This window comes from Sycon ciliatum, chromosome 12, assembly GCF_964019385.1.
Source record: "Sycon ciliatum chromosome 12, ocSycCili1.1, whole genome shotgun sequence".
Classification (NCBI taxonomy): domain Eukaryota; kingdom Metazoa; phylum Porifera; class Calcarea; order Leucosolenida; family Sycettidae; genus Sycon; species Sycon ciliatum.
Window position 1 is genome coordinate 10,434 of NC_088654.1, and position 19,605 is coordinate 30,038.

Below are 19,605 nucleotides of genomic sequence, written 5' to 3' on the forward strand. Positions count from 1 at the left end.
AAGCCAGTAGTCCCTAACTCTACTAGGCGCTGCACTCCTCTCGTACTCACATACCATCCTGCTCTAAGGAATATGTCACGTACTCTACGCACACTCTGGACACGCCACAATTTACAATATTTGGGACCCCCACCATTCATTGCATGGCGCAAGTCAAAACCACTGGGAGCATACGCTCAACATAAACATTTGTAAGCACCACAGCCCCAGCCCGCCCGTACGCATAGGGTCTTGCTTTCTACTGCACCTAACCCTAACCCTAACCCTAACCCGAACCCTAACCCCCCGTACGCATTTATCTGGCTGTCTACTACACCATATTTGCCATACCTAATTATAACTCCAACTCGCAGCCAGTGAGACCCTCTCGGTTGCCAATCATAAATACGGTACGCATCTATACAGACCCCGGGCCTGCTGCATTAGCTATCTATTTGCCATACCTAATTATAACTCGCAGCCAGTGAGACCCTCTCGGTTGCCAATCATAAATACGGTACGCATCTATACAGACCCCGGGCCTGCTGCACAGCTATTGCATTTGAGGAATTTTTTCCAATTCTACAATCTCTAGCAATGCACTGCACCCCCCCCCCCCCCGCCCAGGATGTACGTTATACAAAATACTCTAGCGTGGGGCTTCCCGCCGCTTCTCCTTGTCTAGCAGCATAGGCCCCTGTTTTGTGCCCCTTGCTAAAGTGTCTAATACACGTAGACAATTTTTTGCACACGACTCCTAGAGCTATATAACTAGGTCCTGCTTTCTCATTTCAGTATCCTTCACTTTCTTGCCTGATGAGCTGCCACTTTGGCAGCGAAACAGCTGTAGCAAATTTTTTTGTTTGTGAAGTCTACAACTCTGAAAATATTACTTGCAATACTTACTACCCAAACTTGTGTGGATTGAGGTCGCGGTGCTGTCGTGGAACCTGCTTAGCCCTAACCCTACCACTAGTGCCTGCGCTGTCGTCGATTCGACACAGATCCTGATATACTGGGACACCGTTGGGTTTGTGAGTATCAACCGCATGCTTGTATGCCTTCTTTAGACTCCGCTGGCTAGGTTGCCTTGTCCATAGTAGAAATATGAGTAACAGTAATAGTCCTGAGAACGTCATTATTAATTTTAGTAGTGATGAGGAAGGGGGAGATAGACAGATTACTGTGCCAGTCACTGATGCACGTGTTAGAGCTGATGCACGCACCAATTTAGATGCACACACCACTGGAGATGCACGCACTGAGTTAGATGCACGCACATCAGCCAACACAGACGCACACACAGAGACAGGCACACACACAGTAGGCGCAGACAGCCTGGACGCCGAAGCCGCACATCTGGCACGTCTAGCGCAGTCTGAGTCTACTGTGACACACCAGCATGATGAGCTTGGCGACATTCGTGTCGACCTTGACTACATATGGGGGAAATATGCCCAATTATTCACACCCATTGTAGACACATTTGTCAAACACTGCAAGCTCTACACCAAAGCAGTCAATGCACTATTTGATGCAGAGGTGAGACTTGCGCAATTCAGACCGCCACTCTCATTGGCTCATAAGCCCAAGACCACCGGGGACACGAAGCTAGATGAACAAATAGCGCAGGTTACAGCCAGATGTAACCAGGAAATTTGCATTTTGCTAGCGGAGTCTAGGAGGGTATCATGCATTGAGGCGAAAAAGGCACTGAGTGACTGTAAGCACTCACTCCCAGCAGCAGTACGACATGTCGTCCAGACCGAGCTGGTCGTTTCTCCACGCATTGATGTTGATGAACTGGCTGGACGCATTAGGAGCCATGCTGAATGCCTTGCCGACGCACCAGCACCACCGCCCGGTGAAAATAGTACTGCCAACAAACCAGTTGTGACACCTGCCCCACCCCAACAGCAGCGACAACAACAGCCGCAGCAGCAGCAACAGCAGCAGCGTAAGACGCCACGCAAGCAACAACATCAGCAGCCAGTAACGCCGAGGCAGCAGCAACAGCAGACGCCGAAGCAGCATCGTCGTCGACCTTCTAATCACGACGTTCAACCCACGTCTGAACAACAGGCAACGACTAGCTCAGCACGCCGTACGCAACGCCGCCGTCCACAGCAGGCCTCAACGCCGCAACCGGTACGACGCTCGGCGCGTAACGCCCCGGCCGATCGCTAGGGGCCTGGGGACCACCGCAACGACCGACCTCCTGACGGTGACAGCCCCCGCAGACGACAACGACGGCGTGGAGGTAACACCACCAACCACAGGCGCCGTCGCCGTAAACGAATCCGGAAACAAAGCTCAGATCTTAAACAATCTCTACGCGAAAACTGTTCTTCACGGGACACCATCACGTGCTTGGACGTAAGTGTACCAGTTGAGCTTATTGAACTTCTAGGACTAGGACTTAAGTTCGTTCCTAGGCTCAACTCACTACCGAGAATTGATAATGCTGACATTTCAAAGTTCCTCAGAAACATTGCCATTACAGCACATTTCCACGGTAGATCCAGTACACCCGATAGATTCCGTTCCTTGTATAAGCCGTCACACTGGCATCCACCAGTAGCATCTATTTCACCGGATGTTAGAGCTTTTATGAGAGACGTTGAACTAGCTGTTAGAAACTTCAAACCTAAGAAGGTGGCCAGCAACTTGGGTCCTATTGAGACCACCGCGTTACACTTTCTAGCCGATGCTAAACATCTAGTTATTTGTCCGGCTGACAAGGGTAGCACTACTGTAATAATGAGCCGCATTAAGTACGTCTCCCTGTGCCACCAGCATCTCTTTGACAGTAACACCTATCGACTGGTACATATCTCTACCTTAGATTTAGATGATTTGCAAAGAAAGTTCATCAATGCAGCTAGGCCTATCTTAAGAGTCCTACATCGACGAGCCAGAGCACGGTTGTTGACTCCGTCTAATGATTTACCAAATTTTTATGGCCTACCCAAGTTACATAAAAATCCATTGAAAATCAGACCAATTGTAGCATCTAGGGGCTCCCCTACATATGATTGGGCTAGACTATTTCACATCTACCTATGGCCATCCGTGATCTCGAAACCTAGTGTACTCATCAACTCACATGACCTCCTGGACAACTTGCAGAACATAGAATGGAATGAGAATCTCTGTTTCCTTACACTAGATGTTGTTTCACTCTATACTTCTATTAAACATGTTGACGGTCTCAGAGCTCTTGCTTGGCACCTTAGAGACATGAACATCCCCGGGACACATAGACAAGCCCTCGTTGGCATCATGAGACTCATTCTCACGAATAACTTTTTTCAGTTTGATGACAGAGTTTTTCACCAACTCAATGGGACTGCAATGGGTTCCCCAGCCGCAGTTGTCTATGCCAATATTTTTATGCTGAGAATTGAACACTTCCATCTTACAATCCTTAGAGCTAGTGCACTCATTTTCTCTCGCTACATTGATGACCTTTTTTCTATAGTGGACCAAACCCTAGTCCCTGAGATTATAGAAGAGTCATCGAGGAACTGTCCGATTAGATTTACACATGAGTGTAGCCAGACCAATTGTATCATGTTAGACCTCGCACTGTCTACGCAGAACAATTCAGTATGCTCACGCTTGAACTTTAAATCCACGAACAAGTTCGCATATGTTTCACCCAGAAGCTCTCATCCACAACACACCTGGCGCGCCATTGCAGTAGGCGAGATGACAAGAGCACAACGAGGTGCAACAGATTCCACCTCAGCTCACGGTACGAAGCTGTTCCTAAAACAGCGACTACTAGCACGTGGGTATTCTGCCAGCGTAGTCAATGCAGCCCTTAGATTTAGAAAAAAGCCAGTAGTCCCTAACTCTACTAGGCGCTGCACTCCTCTCGTACTCACATACCATCCTGCTCTAAGGAATATGTCACGTACTCTACGCACACTCTGGACACGCCACAATTTACAATATTTGGGACCCCCACCATTCATTGCATGGCGCAAGTCAAAACCACTGGGAGCATACGCTCAACATAAACATTTGTAAGCACCACAGCCCCAGCCCGCCCGTACGCATAGGGTCTTGCTTTCTACTGCACCTAACCCTAACCCTAACCCTAACCCGAACCCTAACCCCCCGTACGCATTTATCTGGCTGTCTACTACACCATATTTGCCATACCTAATTATAACTCCAACTCGCAGCCAGTGAGACCCTCTCGGTTGCCAATCATAAATACGGTACGCATCTATACAGACCCCGGGCCTGCTGCATTAGCTATCTATTTGCCATACCTAATTATAACTCGCAGCCAGTGAGACCCTCTCGGTTGCCAATCATAAATACGGTACGCATCTATACAGACCCCGGGCCTGCTGCACAGCTATTGCATTTGAGGAATTTTTTCCAATTCTACAATCTCTAGCAATGCACTGCACCCCCCCCCCCCCCGCCCAGGATGTACGTTATACAAAATACTCTAGCGTGGGGCTTCCCGCCGCTTCTCCTTGTCTAGCAGCATAGGCCCCTGTTTTGTGCCCCTTGCTAAAGTGTCTAATACACGTAGACAATTTTTTGCACACGACTCCTAGAGCTATATAACTAGGTCCTGCTTTCTCATTTCAGTATCCTTCACTTTCTTGCCTGATGAGCTGCCACTTTGGCAGCGAAACAGCTGTAGCAAATTTTTTTGTTTGTGAAGTCTACAACTCTGAAAATATTACTTGCAATACTTACTACCCAAACTTGTGTGGATTGAGGTCGCGGTGCTGTCGTGGAACCTGCTTAGCCCTAACCCTACCACTAGTGCCTGCGCTGTCGTCGATTCGACACAGATCCTGATATACTGGGACACCGTTGGGTTTGTGAGTATCAACCGCATGCTTGTATGCCTTCTTTAGACTCCGCTGGCTAGGTTGCCTTGTCCATAGTAGAAATATGAGTAACAGTAATAGTCCTGAGAACGTCATTATTAATTTTAGTAGTGATGAGGAAGGGGGAGATAGACAGATTACTGTGCCAGTCACTGATGCACGTGTTAGAGCTGATGCACGCACCAATTTAGATGCACACACCACTGGAGATGCACGCACTGAGTTAGATGCACGCACATCAGCCAACACAGACGCACACACAGAGACAGGCACACACACAGTAGGCGCAGACAGCCTGGACGCCGAAGCCGCACATCTGGCACGTCTAGCGCAGTCTGAGTCTACTGTGACACACCAGCATGATGAGCTTGGCGACATTCGTGTCGACCTTGACTACATATGGGGGAAATATGCCCAATTATTCACACCCATTGTAGACACATTTGTCAAACACTGCAAGCTCTACACCAAAGCAGTCAATGCACTATTTGATGCAGAGGTGAGACTTGCGCAATTCAGACCGCCACTCTCATTGGCTCATAAGCCCAAGACCACCGGGGACACGAAGCTAGATGAACAAATAGCGCAGGTTACAGCCAGATGTAACCAGGAAATTTGCATTTTGCTAGCGGAGTCTAGGAGGGTATCATGCATTGAGGCGAAAAAGGCACTGAGTGACTGTAAGCACTCACTCCCAGCAGCAGTACGACATGTCGTCCAGACCGAGCTGGTCGTTTCTCCACGCATTGATGTTGATGAACTGGCTGGACGCATTAGGAGCCATGCTGAATGCCTTGCCGACGCACCAGCACCACCGCCCGGTGAAAATAGTACTGCCAACAAACCAGTTGTGACACCTGCCCCACCCCAACAGCAGCGACAACAACAGCCGCAGCAGCAGCAACAGCAGCAGCGTAAGACGCCACGCAAGCAACAACATCAGCAGCCAGTAACGCCGAGGCAGCAGCAACAGCAGACGCCGAAGCAGCATCGTCGTCGACCTTCTAATCACGACGTTCAACCCACGTCTGAACAACAGGCAACGACTAGCTCAGCACGCCGTACGCAACGCCGCCGTCCACAGCAGGCCTCAACGCCGCAACCGGTACGACGCTCGGCGCGTAACGCCCCGGCCGATCGCTAGGGGCCTGGGGACCACCGCAACGACCGACCTCCTGACGGTGACAGCCCCCGCAGACGACAACGACGGCGTGGAGGTAACACCACCAACCACAGGCGCCGTCGCCGTAAACGAATCCGGAAACAAAGCTCAGATCTTAAACAATCTCTACGCGAAAACTGTTCTTCACGGGACACCATCACGTGCTTGGACGTAAGTGTACCAGTTGAGCTTATTGAACTTCTAGGACTAGGACTTAAGTTCGTTCCTAGGCTCAACTCACTACCGAGAATTGATAATGCTGACATTTCAAAGTTCCTCAGAAACATTGCCATTACAGCACATTTCCACGGTAGATCCAGTACACCCGATAGATTCCGTTCCTTGTATAAGCCGTCACACTGGCATCCACCAGTAGCATCTATTTCACCGGATGTTAGAGCTTTTATGAGAGACGTTGAACTAGCTGTTAGAAACTTCAAACCTAAGAAGGTGGCCAGCAACTTGGGTCCTATTGAGACCACCGCGTTACACTTTCTAGCCGATGCTAAACATCTAGTTATTTGTCCGGCTGACAAGGGTAGCACTACTGTAATAATGAGCCGCATTAAGTACGTCTCCCTGTGCCACCAGCATCTCTTTGACAGTAACACCTATCGACTGGTACATATCTCTACCTTAGATTTAGATGATTTGCAAAGAAAGTTCATCAATGCAGCTAGGCCTATCTTAAGAGTCCTACATCGACGAGCCAGAGCACGGTTGTTGACTCCGTCTAATGATTTACCAAATTTTTATGGCCTACCCAAGTTACATAAAAATCCATTGAAAATCAGACCAATTGTAGCATCTAGGGGCTCCCCTACATATGATTGGGCTAGACTATTTCACATCTACCTATGGCCATCCGTGATCTCGAAACCTAGTGTACTCATCAACTCACATGACCTCCTGGACAACTTGCAGAACATAGAATGGAATGAGAATCTCTGTTTCCTTACACTAGATGTTGTTTCACTCTATACTTCTATTAAACATGTTGACGGTCTCAGAGCTCTTGCTTGGCACCTTAGAGACATGAACATCCCCGGGACACATAGACAAGCCCTCGTTGGCATCATGAGACTCATTCTCACGAATAACTTTTTTCAGTTTGATGACAGAGTTTTTCACCAACTCAATGGGACTGCAATGGGTTCCCCAGCCGCAGTTGTCTATGCCAATATTTTTATGCTGAGAATTGAACACTTCCATCTTACAATCCTTAGAGCTAGTGCACTCATTTTCTCTCGCTACATTGATGACCTTTTTTCTATAGTGGACCAAACCCTAGTCCCTGAGATTATAGAAGAGTCATCGAGGAACTGTCCGATTAGATTTACACATGAGTGTAGCCAGACCAATTGTATCATGTTAGACCTCGCACTGTCTACGCAGAACAATTCAGTATGCTCACGCTTGAACTTTAAATCCACGAACAAGTTCGCATATGTTTCACCCAGAAGCTCTCATCCACAACACACCTGGCGCGCCATTGCAGTAGGCGAGATGACAAGAGCACAACGAGGTGCAACAGATTCCACCTCAGCTCACGGTACGAAGCTGTTCCTAAAACAGCGACTACTAGCACGTGGGTATTCTGCCAGCGTAGTCAATGCAGCCCTTAGATTTAGAAAAAAGCCAGTAGTCCCTAACTCTACTAGGCGCTGCACTCCTCTCGTACTCACATACCATCCTGCTCTAAGGAATATGTCACGTACTCTACGCACACTCTGGACACGCCACAATTTACAATATTTGGGACCCCCACCATTCATTGCATGGCGCAAGTCAAAACCACTGGGAGCATACGCTCAACATAAACATTTGTAAGCACCACAGCCCCAGCCCGCCCGTACGCATAGGGTCTTGCTTTCTACTGCACCTAACCCTAACCCTAACCCTAACCCGAACCCTAACCCCCCGTACGCATTTATCTGGCTGTCTACTACACCATATTTGCCATACCTAATTATAACTCCAACTCGCAGCCAGTGAGACCCTCTCGGTTGCCAATCATAAATACGGTACGCATCTATACAGACCCCGGGCCTGCTGCATTAGCTATCTATTTGCCATACCTAATTATAACTCGCAGCCAGTGAGACCCTCTCGGTTGCCAATCATAAATACGGTACGCATCTATACAGACCCCGGGCCTGCTGCACAGCTATTGCATTTGAGGAATTTTTTCCAATTCTACAATCTCTAGCAATGCACTGCACCCCCCCCCCCCCCGCCCAGGATGTACGTTATACAAAATACTCTAGCGTGGGGCTTCCCGCCGCTTCTCCTTGTCTAGCAGCATAGGCCCCTGTTTTGTGCCCCTTGCTAAAGTGTCTAATACACGTAGACAATTTTTTGCACACGACTCCTAGAGCTATATAACTAGGTCCTGCTTTCTCATTTCAGTATCCTTCACTTTCTTGCCTGATGAGCTGCCACTTTGGCAGCGAAACAGCTGTAGCAAATTTTTTTGTTTGTGAAGTCTACAACTCTGAAAATATTACTTGCAATACTTACTACCCAAACTTGTGTGGATTGAGGTCGCGGTGCTGTCGTGGAACCTGCTTAGCCCTAACCCTACCACTAGTGCCTGCGCTGTCGTCGATTCGACACAGATCCTGATATACTGGGACACCGTTGGGTTTGTGAGTATCAACCGCATGCTTGTATGCCTTCTTTAGACTCCGCTGGCTAGGTTGCCTTGTCCATAGTAGAAATATGAGTAACAGTAATAGTCCTGAGAACGTCATTATTAATTTTAGTAGTGATGAGGAAGGGGGAGATAGACAGATTACTGTGCCAGTCACTGATGCACGTGTTAGAGCTGATGCACGCACCAATTTAGATGCACACACCACTGGAGATGCACGCACTGAGTTAGATGCACGCACATCAGCCAACACAGACGCACACACAGAGACAGGCACACACACAGTAGGCGCAGACAGCCTGGACGCCGAAGCCGCACATCTGGCACGTCTAGCGCAGTCTGAGTCTACTGTGACACACCAGCATGATGAGCTTGGCGACATTCGTGTCGACCTTGACTACATATGGGGGAAATATGCCCAATTATTCACACCCATTGTAGACACATTTGTCAAACACTGCAAGCTCTACACCAAAGCAGTCAATGCACTATTTGATGCAGAGGGGAGACTTGCGCAATTCAGACCGCCACTCTCATTGGCTCATAAGCCCAAGACCACCGGGGACACGAAGCTAGATGAACAAATAGCGCAGGTTACAGCCAGATGTAACCAGGAAATTTGCATTTTGCTAGCGGAGTCTAGGAGGGTATCATGCATTGAGGCGAAAAAGGCACTGAGTGACTGTAAGCACTCACTCCCAGCAGCAGTACGACATGTCGTCCAGACCGAGCTGGTCGTTTCTCCACGCATTGATGTTGATGAACTGGCTGGACGCATTAGGAGCCATGCTGAATGCCTTGCCGACGCACCAGCACCACCGCCCGGTGAAAATAGTACTGCCAACAAACCAGTTGTGACACCTGCCCCACCCCAACAGCAGCGACAACAACAGCCGCAGCAGCAGCAACAGCAGCAGCGTAAGACGCCACGCAAGCAACAACATCAGCAGCCAGTAACGCCGAGGCAGCAGCAACAGCAGACGCCGAAGCAGCATCGTCGTCGACCTTCTAATCACGACGTTCAACCCACGTCTGAACAACAGGCAACGACTAGCTCAGCACGCCGTACGCAACGCCGCCGTCCACAGCAGGCCTCAACGCCGCAACCGGTACGACGCTCGGCGCGTAACGCCCCGGCCGATCGCTAGGGGCCTGGGGACCACCGCAACGACCGACCTCCTGACGGTGACAGCCCCCGCAGACGACAACGACGGCGTGGAGGTAACACCACCAACCACAGGCGCCGTCGCCGTAAACGAATCCGGAAACAAAGCTCAGATCTTAAACAATCTCTACGCGAAAACTGTTCTTCACGGGACACCATCACGTGCTTGGACGTAAGTGTACCAGTTGAGCTTATTGAACTTCTAGGACTAGGACTTAAGTTCGTTCCTAGGCTCAACTCACTACCGAGAATTGATAATGCTGACATTTCAAAGTTCCTCAGAAACATTGCCATTACAGCACATTTCCACGGTAGATCCAGTACACCCGATAGATTCCGTTCCTTGTATAAGCCGTCACACTGGCATCCACCAGTAGCATCTATTTCACCGGATGTTAGAGCTTTTATGAGAGACGTTGAACTAGCTGTTAGAAACTTCAAACCTAAGAAGGTGGCCAGCAACTTGGGTCCTATTGAGACCACCGCGTTACACTTTCTAGCCGATGCTAAACATCTAGTTATTTGTCCGGCTGACAAGGGTAGCACTACTGTAATAATGAGCCGCATTAAGTACGTCTCCCTGTGCCACCAGCATCTCTTTGACAGTAACACCTATCGACTGGTACATATCTCTACCTTAGATTTAGATGATTTGCAAAGAAAGTTCATCAATGCAGCTAGGCCTATCTTAAGAGTCCTACATCGACGAGCCAGAGCACGGTTGTTGACTCCGTCTAATGATTTACCAAATTTTTATGGCCTACCCAAGTTACATAAAAATCCATTGAAAATCAGACCAATTGTAGCATCTAGGGGCTCCCCTACATATGATTGGGCTAGACTATTTCACATCTACCTATGGCCATCCGTGATCTCGAAACCTAGTGTACTCATCAACTCACATGACCTCCTGGACAACTTGCAGAACATAGAATGGAATGAGAATCTCTGTTTCCTTACACTAGATGTTGTTTCACTCTATACTTCTATTAAACATGTTGACGGTCTCAGAGCTCTTGCTTGGCACCTTAGAGACATGAACATCCCCGGGACACATAGACAAGCCCTCGTTGGCATCATGAGACTCATTCTCACGAATAACTTTTTTCAGTTTGATGACAGAGTTTTTCACCAACTCAATGGGACTGCAATGGGTTCCCCAGCCGCAGTTGTCTATGCCAATATTTTTATGCTGAGAATTGAACACTTCCATCTTACAATCCTTAGAGCTAGTGCACTCATTTTCTCTCGCTACATTGATGACCTTTTTTCTATAGTGGACCAAACCCTAGTCCCTGAGATTATAGAAGAGTCATCGAGGAACTGTCCGATTAGATTTACACATGAGTGTAGCCAGACCAATTGTATCATGTTAGACCTCGCACTGTCTACGCAGAACAATTCAGTATGCTCACGCTTGAACTTTAAATCCACGAACAAGTTCGCATATGTTTCACCCAGAAGCTCTCATCCACAACACACCTGGCGCGCCATTGCAGTAGGCGAGATGACAAGAGCACAACGAGGTGCAACAGATTCCACCTCAGCTCACGGTACGAAGCTGTTCCTAAAACAGCGACTACTAGCACGTGGGTATTCTGCCAGCGTAGTCAATGCAGCCCTTAGATTTAGAAAAAAGCCAGTAGTCCCTAACTCTACTAGGCGCTGCACTCCTCTCGTACTCACATACCATCCTGCTCTAAGGAATATGTCACGTACTCTACGCACACTCTGGACACGCCACAATTTACAATATTTGGGACCCCCACCATTCATTGCATGGCGCAAGTCAAAACCACTGGGAGCATACGCTCAACATAAACATTTGTAAGCACCACAGCCCCAGCCCGCCCGTACGCATAGGGTCTTGCTTTCTACTGCACCTAACCCTAACCCTAACCCTAACCCGAACCCTAACCCCCCGTACGCATTTATCTGGCTGTCTACTACACCATATTTGCCATACCTAATTATAACTCCAACTCGCAGCCAGTGAGACCCTCTCGGTTGCCAATCATAAATACGGTACGCATCTATACAGACCCCGGGCCTGCTGCATTAGCTATCTATTTGCCATACCTAATTATAACTCGCAGCCAGTGAGACCCTCTCGGTTGCCAATCATAAATACGGTACGCATCTATACAGACCCCGGGCCTGCTGCACAGCTATTGCATTTGAGGAATTTTTTCCAATTCTACAATCTCTAGCAATGCACTGCACCCCCCCCCCCCCCGCCCAGGATGTACGTTATACAAAATACTCTAGCGTGGGGCTTCCCGCCGCTTCTCCTTGTCTAGCAGCATAGGCCCCTGTTTTGTGCCCCTTGCTAAAGTGTCTAATACACGTAGACAATTTTTTGCACACGACTCCTAGAGCTATATAACTAGGTCCTGCTTTCTCATTTCAGTATCCTTCACTTTCTTGCCTGATGAGCTGCCACTTTGGCAGCGAAACAGCTGTAGCAAATTTTTTTGTTTGTGAAGTCTACAACTCTGAAAATATTACTTGCAATACTTACTACCCAAACTTGTGTGGATTGAGGTCGCGGTGCTGTCGTGGAACCTGCTTAGCCCTAACCCTACCACTAGTGCCTGCGCTGTCGTCGATTCGACACAGATCCTGATATACTGGGACACCGTTGGGTTTGTGAGTATCAACCGCATGCTTGTATGCCTTCTTTAGACTCCGCTGGCTAGGTTGCCTTGTCCATAGTAGAAATATGAGTAACAGTAATAGTCCTGAGAACGTCATTATTAATTTTAGTAGTGATGAGGAAGGGGGAGATAGACAGATTACTGTGCCAGTCACTGATGCACGTGTTAGAGCTGATGCACGCACCAATTTAGATGCACACACCACTGGAGATGCACGCACTGAGTTAGATGCACGCACATCAGCCAACACAGACGCACACACAGAGACAGGCACACACACAGTAGGCGCAGACAGCCTGGACGCCGAAGCCGCACATCTGGCACGTCTAGCGCAGTCTGAGTCTACTGTGACACACCAGCATGATGAGCTTGGCGACATTCGTGTCGACCTTGACTACATATGGGGGAAATATGCCCAATTATTCACACCCATTGTAGACACATTTGTCAAACACTGCAAGCTCTACACCAAAGCAGTCAATGCACTATTTGATGCAGAGGTGAGACTTGCGCAATTCAGACCGCCACTCTCATTGGCTCATAAGCCCAAGACCACCGGGGACACGAAGCTAGATGAACAAATAGCGCAGGTTACAGCCAGATGTAACCAGGAAATTTGCATTTTGCTAGCGGAGTCTAGGAGGGTATCATGCATTGAGGCGAAAAAGGCACTGAGTGACTGTAAGCACTCACTCCCAGCAGCAGTACGACATGTCGTCCAGACCGAGCTGGTCGTTTCTCCACGCATTGATGTTGATGAACTGGCTGGACGCATTAGGAGCCATGCTGAATGCCTTGCCGACGCACCAGCACCACCGCCCGGTGAAAATAGTACTGCCAACAAACCAGTTGTGACACCTGCCCCACCCCAACAGCAGCGACAACAACAGCCGCAGCAGCAGCAACAGCAGCAGCGTAAGACGCCACGCAAGCAACAACATCAGCAGCCAGTAACGCCGAGGCAGCAGCAACAGCAGACGCCGAAGCAGCATCGTCGTCGACCTTCTAATCACGACGTTCAACCCACGTCTGAACAACAGGCAACGACTAGCTCAGCACGCCGTACGCAACGCCGCCGTCCACAGCAGGCCTCAACGCCGCAACCGGTACGACGCTCGGCGCGTAACGCCCCGGCCGATCGCTAGGGGCCTGGGGACCACCGCAACGACCGACCTCCTGACGGTGACAGCCCCCGCAGACGACAACGACGGCGTGGAGGTAACACCACCAACCACAGGCGCCGTCGCCGTAAACGAATCCGGAAACAAAGCTCAGATCTTAAACAATCTCTACGCGAAAACTGTTCTTCACGGGACACCATCACGTGCTTGGACGTAAGTGTACCAGTTGAGCTTATTGAACTTCTAGGACTAGGACTTAAGTTCGTTCCTAGGCTCAACTCACTACCGAGAATTGATAATGCTGACATTTCAAAGTTCCTCAGAAACATTGCCATTACAGCACATTTCCACGGTAGATCCAGTACACCCGATAGATTCCGTTCCTTGTATAAGCCGTCACACTGGCATCCACCAGTAGCATCTATTTCACCGGATGTTAGAGCTTTTATGAGAGACGTTGAACTAGCTGTTAGAAACTTCAAACCTAAGAAGGTGGCCAGCAACTTGGGTCCTATTGAGACCACCGCGTTACACTTTCTAGCCGATGCTAAACATCTAGTTATTTGTCCGGCTGACAAGGGTAGCACTACTGTAATAATGAGCCGCATTAAGTACGTCTCCCTGTGCCACCAGCATCTCTTTGACAGTAACACCTATCGACTGGTACATATCTCTACCTTAGATTTAGATGATTTGCAAAGAAAGTTCATCAATGCAGCTAGGCCTATCTTAAGAGTCCTACATCGACGAGCCAGAGCACGGTTGTTGACTCCGTCTAATGATTTACCAAATTTTTATGGCCTACCCAAGTTACATAAAAATCCATTGAAAATCAGACCAATTGTAGCATCTAGGGGCTCCCCTACATATGATTGGGCTAGACTATTTCACATCTACCTATGGCCATCCGTGATCTCGAAACCTAGTGTACTCATCAACTCACATGACCTCCTGGACAACTTGCAGAACATAGAATGGAATGAGAATCTCTGTTTCCTTACACTAGATGTTGTTTCACTCTATACTTCTATTAAACATGTTGACGGTCTCAGAGCTCTTGCTTGGCACCTTAGAGACATGAACATCCCCGGGACACATAGACAAGCCCTCGTTGGCATCATGAGACTCATTCTCACGAATAACTTTTTTCAGTTTGATGACAGAGTTTTTCACCAACTCAATGGGACTGCAATGGGTTCCCCAGCCGCAGTTGTCTATGCCAATATTTTTATGCTGAGAATTGAACACTTCCATCTTACAATCCTTAGAGCTAGTGCACTCATTTTCTCTCGCTACATTGATGACCTTTTTTCTATAGTGGACCAAACCCTAGTCCCTGAGATTATAGAAGAGTCATCGAGGAACTGTCCGATTAGATTTACACATGAGTGTAGCCAGACCAATTGTATCATGTTAGACCTCGCACTGTCTACGCAGAACAATTCAGTATGCTCACGCTTGAACTTTAAATCCACGAACAAGTTCGCATATGTTTCACCCAGAAGCTCTCATCCACAACACACCTGGCGCGCCATTGCAGTAGGCGAGATGACAAGAGCACAACGAGGTGCAACAGATTCCACCTCAGCTCACGGTACGAAGCTGTTCCTAAAACAGCGACTACTAGCACGTGGGTATTCTGCCAGCGTAGTCAATGCAGCCCTTAGATTTAGAAAAAAGCCAGTAGTCCCTAACTCTACTAGGCGCTGCACTCCTCTCGTACTCACATACCATCCTGCTCTAAGGAATATGTCACGTACTCTACGCACACTCTGGACACGCCACAATTTACAATATTTGGGACCCCCACCATTCATTGCATGGCGCAAGTCAAAACCACTGGGAGCATACGCTCAACATAAACATTTGTAAGCACCACAGCCCCAGCCCGCCCGTACGCATAGGGTCTTGCTTTCTACTGCACCTAACCCTAACCCTAACCCTAACCCGAACCCTAACCCCCCGTACGCATTTATCTGGCTGTCTACTACACCATATTTGCCATACCTAATTATAACTCCAACTCGCAGCCAGTGAGACCCTCTCGGTTGCCAATCATAAATACGGTACGCATCTATACAGACCCCGGGCCTGCTGCATTAGCTATCTATTTGCCATACCTAATTATAACTCGCAGCCAGTGAGACCCTCTCGGTTGCCAATCATAAATACGGTACGCATCTATACAGACCCCGGGCCTGCTGCACAGCTATTGCATTTGAGGAATTTTTTCCAATTCTACAATCTCTAGCAATGCACTGCACCCCCCCCCCCCCCGCCCAGGATGTACGTTATACAAAATACTCTAGCGTGGGGCTTCCCGCCGCTTCTCCTTGTCTAGCAGCATAGGCCCCTGTTTTGTGCCCCTTGCTAAAGTGTCTAATACACGTAGACAATTTTTTGCACACGACTCCTAGAGCTATATAACTAGGTCCTGCTTTCTCATTTCAGTATCCTTCACTTTCTTGCCTGATGAGCTGCCACTTTGGCAGCGAAACAGCTGTAGCAAATTTTTTTGTTTGTGAAGTCTACAACTCTGAAAATATTACTTGCAATACTTACTACCCAAACTTGTGTGGATTGAGGTCGCGGTGCTGTCGTGGAACCTGCTTAGCCCTAACCCTACCACTAGTGCCTGCGCTGTCGTCGATTCGACACAGATCCTGATATACTGGGACACCGTTGGGTTTGTGAGTATCAACCGCATGCTTGTATGCCTTCTTTAGACTCCGCTGGCTAGGTTGCCTTGTCCATAGTAGAAATATGAGTAACAGTAATAGTCCTGAGAACGTCATTATTAATTTTAGTAGTGATGAGGAAGGGGGAGATAGACAGATTACTGTGCCAGTCACTGATGCACGTGTTAGAGCTGATGCACGCACCAATTTAGATGCACACACCACTGGAGATGCACGCACTGAGTTAGATGCACGCACATCAGCCAACACAGACGCACACACAGAGACAGGCACACACACAGTAGGCGCAGACAGCCTGGACGCCGAAGCCGCACATCTGGCACGTCTAGCGCAGTCTGAGTCTACTGTGACACACCAGCATGATGAGCTTGGCGACATTCGTGTCGACCTTGACTACATATGGGGGAAATATGCCCAATTATTCACACCCATTGTAGACACATTTGTCAAACACTGCAAGCTCTACACCAAAGCAGTCAATGCACTATTTGATGCAGAGGTGAGACTTGCGCAATTCAGACCGCCACTCTCATTGGCTCATAAGCCCAAGACCACCGGGGACACGAAGCTAGATGAACAAATAGCGCAGGTTACAGCCAGATGTAACCAGGAAATTTGCATTTTGCTAGCGGAGTCTAGGAGGGTATCATGCATTGAGGCGAAAAAGGCACTGAGTGACTGTAAGCACTCACTCCCAGCAGCAGTACGACATGTCGTCCAGACCGAGCTGGTCGTTTCTCCACGCATTGATGTTGATGAACTGGCTGGACGCATTAGGAGCCATGCTGAATGCCTTGCCGACGCACCAGCACCACCGCCCGGTGAAAATAGTACTGCCAACAAACCAGTTGTGACACCTGCCCCACCCCAACAGCAGCGACAACAACAGCCGCAGCAGCAGCAACAGCAGCAGCGTAAGACGCCACGCAAGCAACAACATCAGCAGCCAGTAACGCCGAGGCAGCAGCAACAGCAGACGCCGAAGCAGCATCGTCGTCGACCTTCTAATCACGACGTTCAACCCACGTCTGAACAACAGGCAACGACTAGCTCAGCACGCCGTACGCAACGCCGCCGTCCACAGCAGGCCTCAACGCCGCAACCGGTACGACGCTCGGCGCGTAACGCCCCGGCCGATCGCTAGGGGCCTGGGGACCACCGCAACGACCGACCTCCTGACGGTGACAGCCCCCGCAGACGACAACGACGGCGTGGAGGTAACACCACCAACCACAGGCGCCGTCGCCGTAAACGAATCCGGAAACAAAGCTCAGATCTTAAACAATCTCTACGCGAAAACTGTTCTTCACGGGACACCATCACGTGCTTGGACGTAAGTGTACCAGTTGAGCTTATTGAACTTCTAGGACTAGGACTTAAGTTCGTTCCTAGGCTCAACTCACTACCGAGAATTGATAATGCTGACATTTCAAAGTTCCTCAGAAACATTGCCATTACAGCACATTTCCACGGTAGATCCAGTACACCCGATAGATTCCGTTCCTTGTATAAGCCGTCACACTGGCATCCACCAGTAGCATCTATTTCACCGGATGTTAGAGCTTTTATGAGAGACGTTGAACTAGCTGTTAGAAACTTCAAACCTAAGAAGGTGGCCAGCAACTTGGGTCCTATTGAGACCACCGCGTTACACTTTCTAGCCGATGCTAAACATCTAGTTATTTGTCCGGCTGACAAGGGTAGCACTACTGTAATAATGAGCCGCATTAAGTACGTCTCCCTGTGCCACCAGCATCTCTTTGACAGTAACACCTATCGACTGGTACATATCTCTACCTTAGATTTAGATGATTTGCAAAGAAAGTTCATCAATGCAGCTAGGCCTATCTTAAGAGTCCTACATCGACGAGCCAGAGCACGGTTGTTGACTCCGTCTAATGATTTACCAAATTTTTATGGCCTACCCAAGTTACATAAAAATCCATTGAAAATCAGACCAATTGTAGCATCTAGGGGCTCCCCTACATATGATTGGGCTAGACTATTTCACATCTACCTATGGCCATCCGTGATCTCGAAACCTAGTGTACTCATCAACTCACATGACCTCCTGGACAACTTGCAGAACATAGAATGGAATGAGAATCTCTGTTTCCTTACACTAGATGTTGTTTCACTCTATACTTCTATTAAACATGTTGACGGTCTCAGAGCTCTTGCTTGGCACCTTAGAGACATGAACATCCCCGGGACACATAGACAAGCCCTCGTTGGCATCATGAGACTCATTCTCACGAATAACTTTTTTCAGTTTGATGACAGAGTTTTTCACCAACTCAATGGGACTGCAATGGGTTCCCCAGCCGCAGTTGTCTATGCCAATATTTTTATGCTGAGAATTGAACACTTCCATCTTACAATCCTTAGAGCTAGTGCACTCATTTTCTCTCGCTACATTGATGACCTTTTTTCTATAGTGGACCAAACCCTAGTCCCTGAGATTATAGAAGAGTCATCGAGGAACTGTCCGATTAGATTTACACATGAGTATTGTATCATGTTAGACCTCGCACTGTCTACGCAGAACAATTCAGTATGCTCACGCTTGAACTTTAAATCCACGAACAAGTTCGCATATGTTTCACCCAGAAGCTCTCATCCACAACACACCTGGCGCGCCATTGCAGTAGGCGAGATGACAAGAGCACAACGAGGTGCAACAGATTCCACCTCAGCTCACGGTACGAAGCTGTTCCTAAAACAGCGACTACTAGCACGTGGGTATTCTGCCAGCGTAGTCAATGCAGCCCTTAGATTTAGAAAAAAGCCAGTAGTCCCTAACTCTACTAGGCGCTGCACTCCTCTCGTACTCACATACCATCCTGCTCTAAGGAATATGTCACGTACTCTACGCACACTCTGGACACGCCACAATTTACAATATTTGGGACCCCCACCATTCATTGCATGGCGCAAGTCAAAACCACTGGGAGCATACGCTCAACATAAACATTTGTAAGCACCACAGCCCCAGCCCGCCCGTACGCATAGGGTCTTGCTTTCTACTGCACCTAACCCTAACCCTAACCCTAACCCGAACCCTAACCCCCCGTACGCATTTATCTGGCTGTCTACTACACCATATTTGCCATACCTAATTATAACTCCAACTCGCAGCCAGTGAGACCCTCTCGGTTGCCAATCATAAATACGGTACGCATCTATACAGACCCCGGGCCTGCTGCATTAGCTATCTATTTGCCATACCTAATTATAACTCGCAGCCAGTGAGACCCTCTCGGTTGCCAATCATAAATACGGTACGCATCTATACAGACCCCGGGCC

General features: G+C 48.6%; 5 protein-coding genes across 5 annotated transcripts; all 5 read left to right on the top strand.

The window, feature by feature from the left end:
- The first annotated feature begins 1,086 nt into the window (after nt 1-1,086).
- Nucleotides 1,087-2,166, top strand: LOC135828682 (uncharacterized). The gene has a single exon (XM_065341103.1). The coding sequence runs from the start codon at nt 1,087-1,089 to the stop codon at nt 2,164-2,166; it is 1,080 nt and encodes a 359-aa protein (XP_065197175.1).
- A 2,739-nt stretch (nt 2,167-4,905) lies between these two features.
- On the top strand, nt 4,906-5,985 carry LOC135828683 (uncharacterized). Its single transcript, XM_065341104.1, has one exon. It carries the CDS (start codon nt 4,906-4,908, stop codon nt 5,983-5,985), a length of 1,080 nt encoding a protein of 359 aa, XP_065197176.1.
- Nucleotides 5,986-8,724: 2,739 nt separating this feature from the next.
- On the top strand, nt 8,725-9,804 carry LOC135828684 (uncharacterized). Its single transcript, XM_065341105.1, has one exon. It carries the CDS (start codon nt 8,725-8,727, stop codon nt 9,802-9,804), a length of 1,080 nt encoding a protein of 359 aa, XP_065197177.1.
- A 2,739-nt stretch (nt 9,805-12,543) lies between these two features.
- Nucleotides 12,544-13,623, top strand: LOC135828686 (uncharacterized). The gene has a single exon (XM_065341106.1). The coding sequence runs from the start codon at nt 12,544-12,546 to the stop codon at nt 13,621-13,623; it is 1,080 nt and encodes a 359-aa protein (XP_065197178.1).
- A 2,739-nt stretch (nt 13,624-16,362) lies between these two features.
- LOC135828687 (uncharacterized) lies at nt 16,363-17,442 on the top strand. The gene has a single exon (XM_065341107.1). The coding sequence runs from the start codon at nt 16,363-16,365 to the stop codon at nt 17,440-17,442; it is 1,080 nt and encodes a 359-aa protein (XP_065197179.1).
- Nucleotides 17,443-19,605: the final 2,163 nt, after the last annotated feature.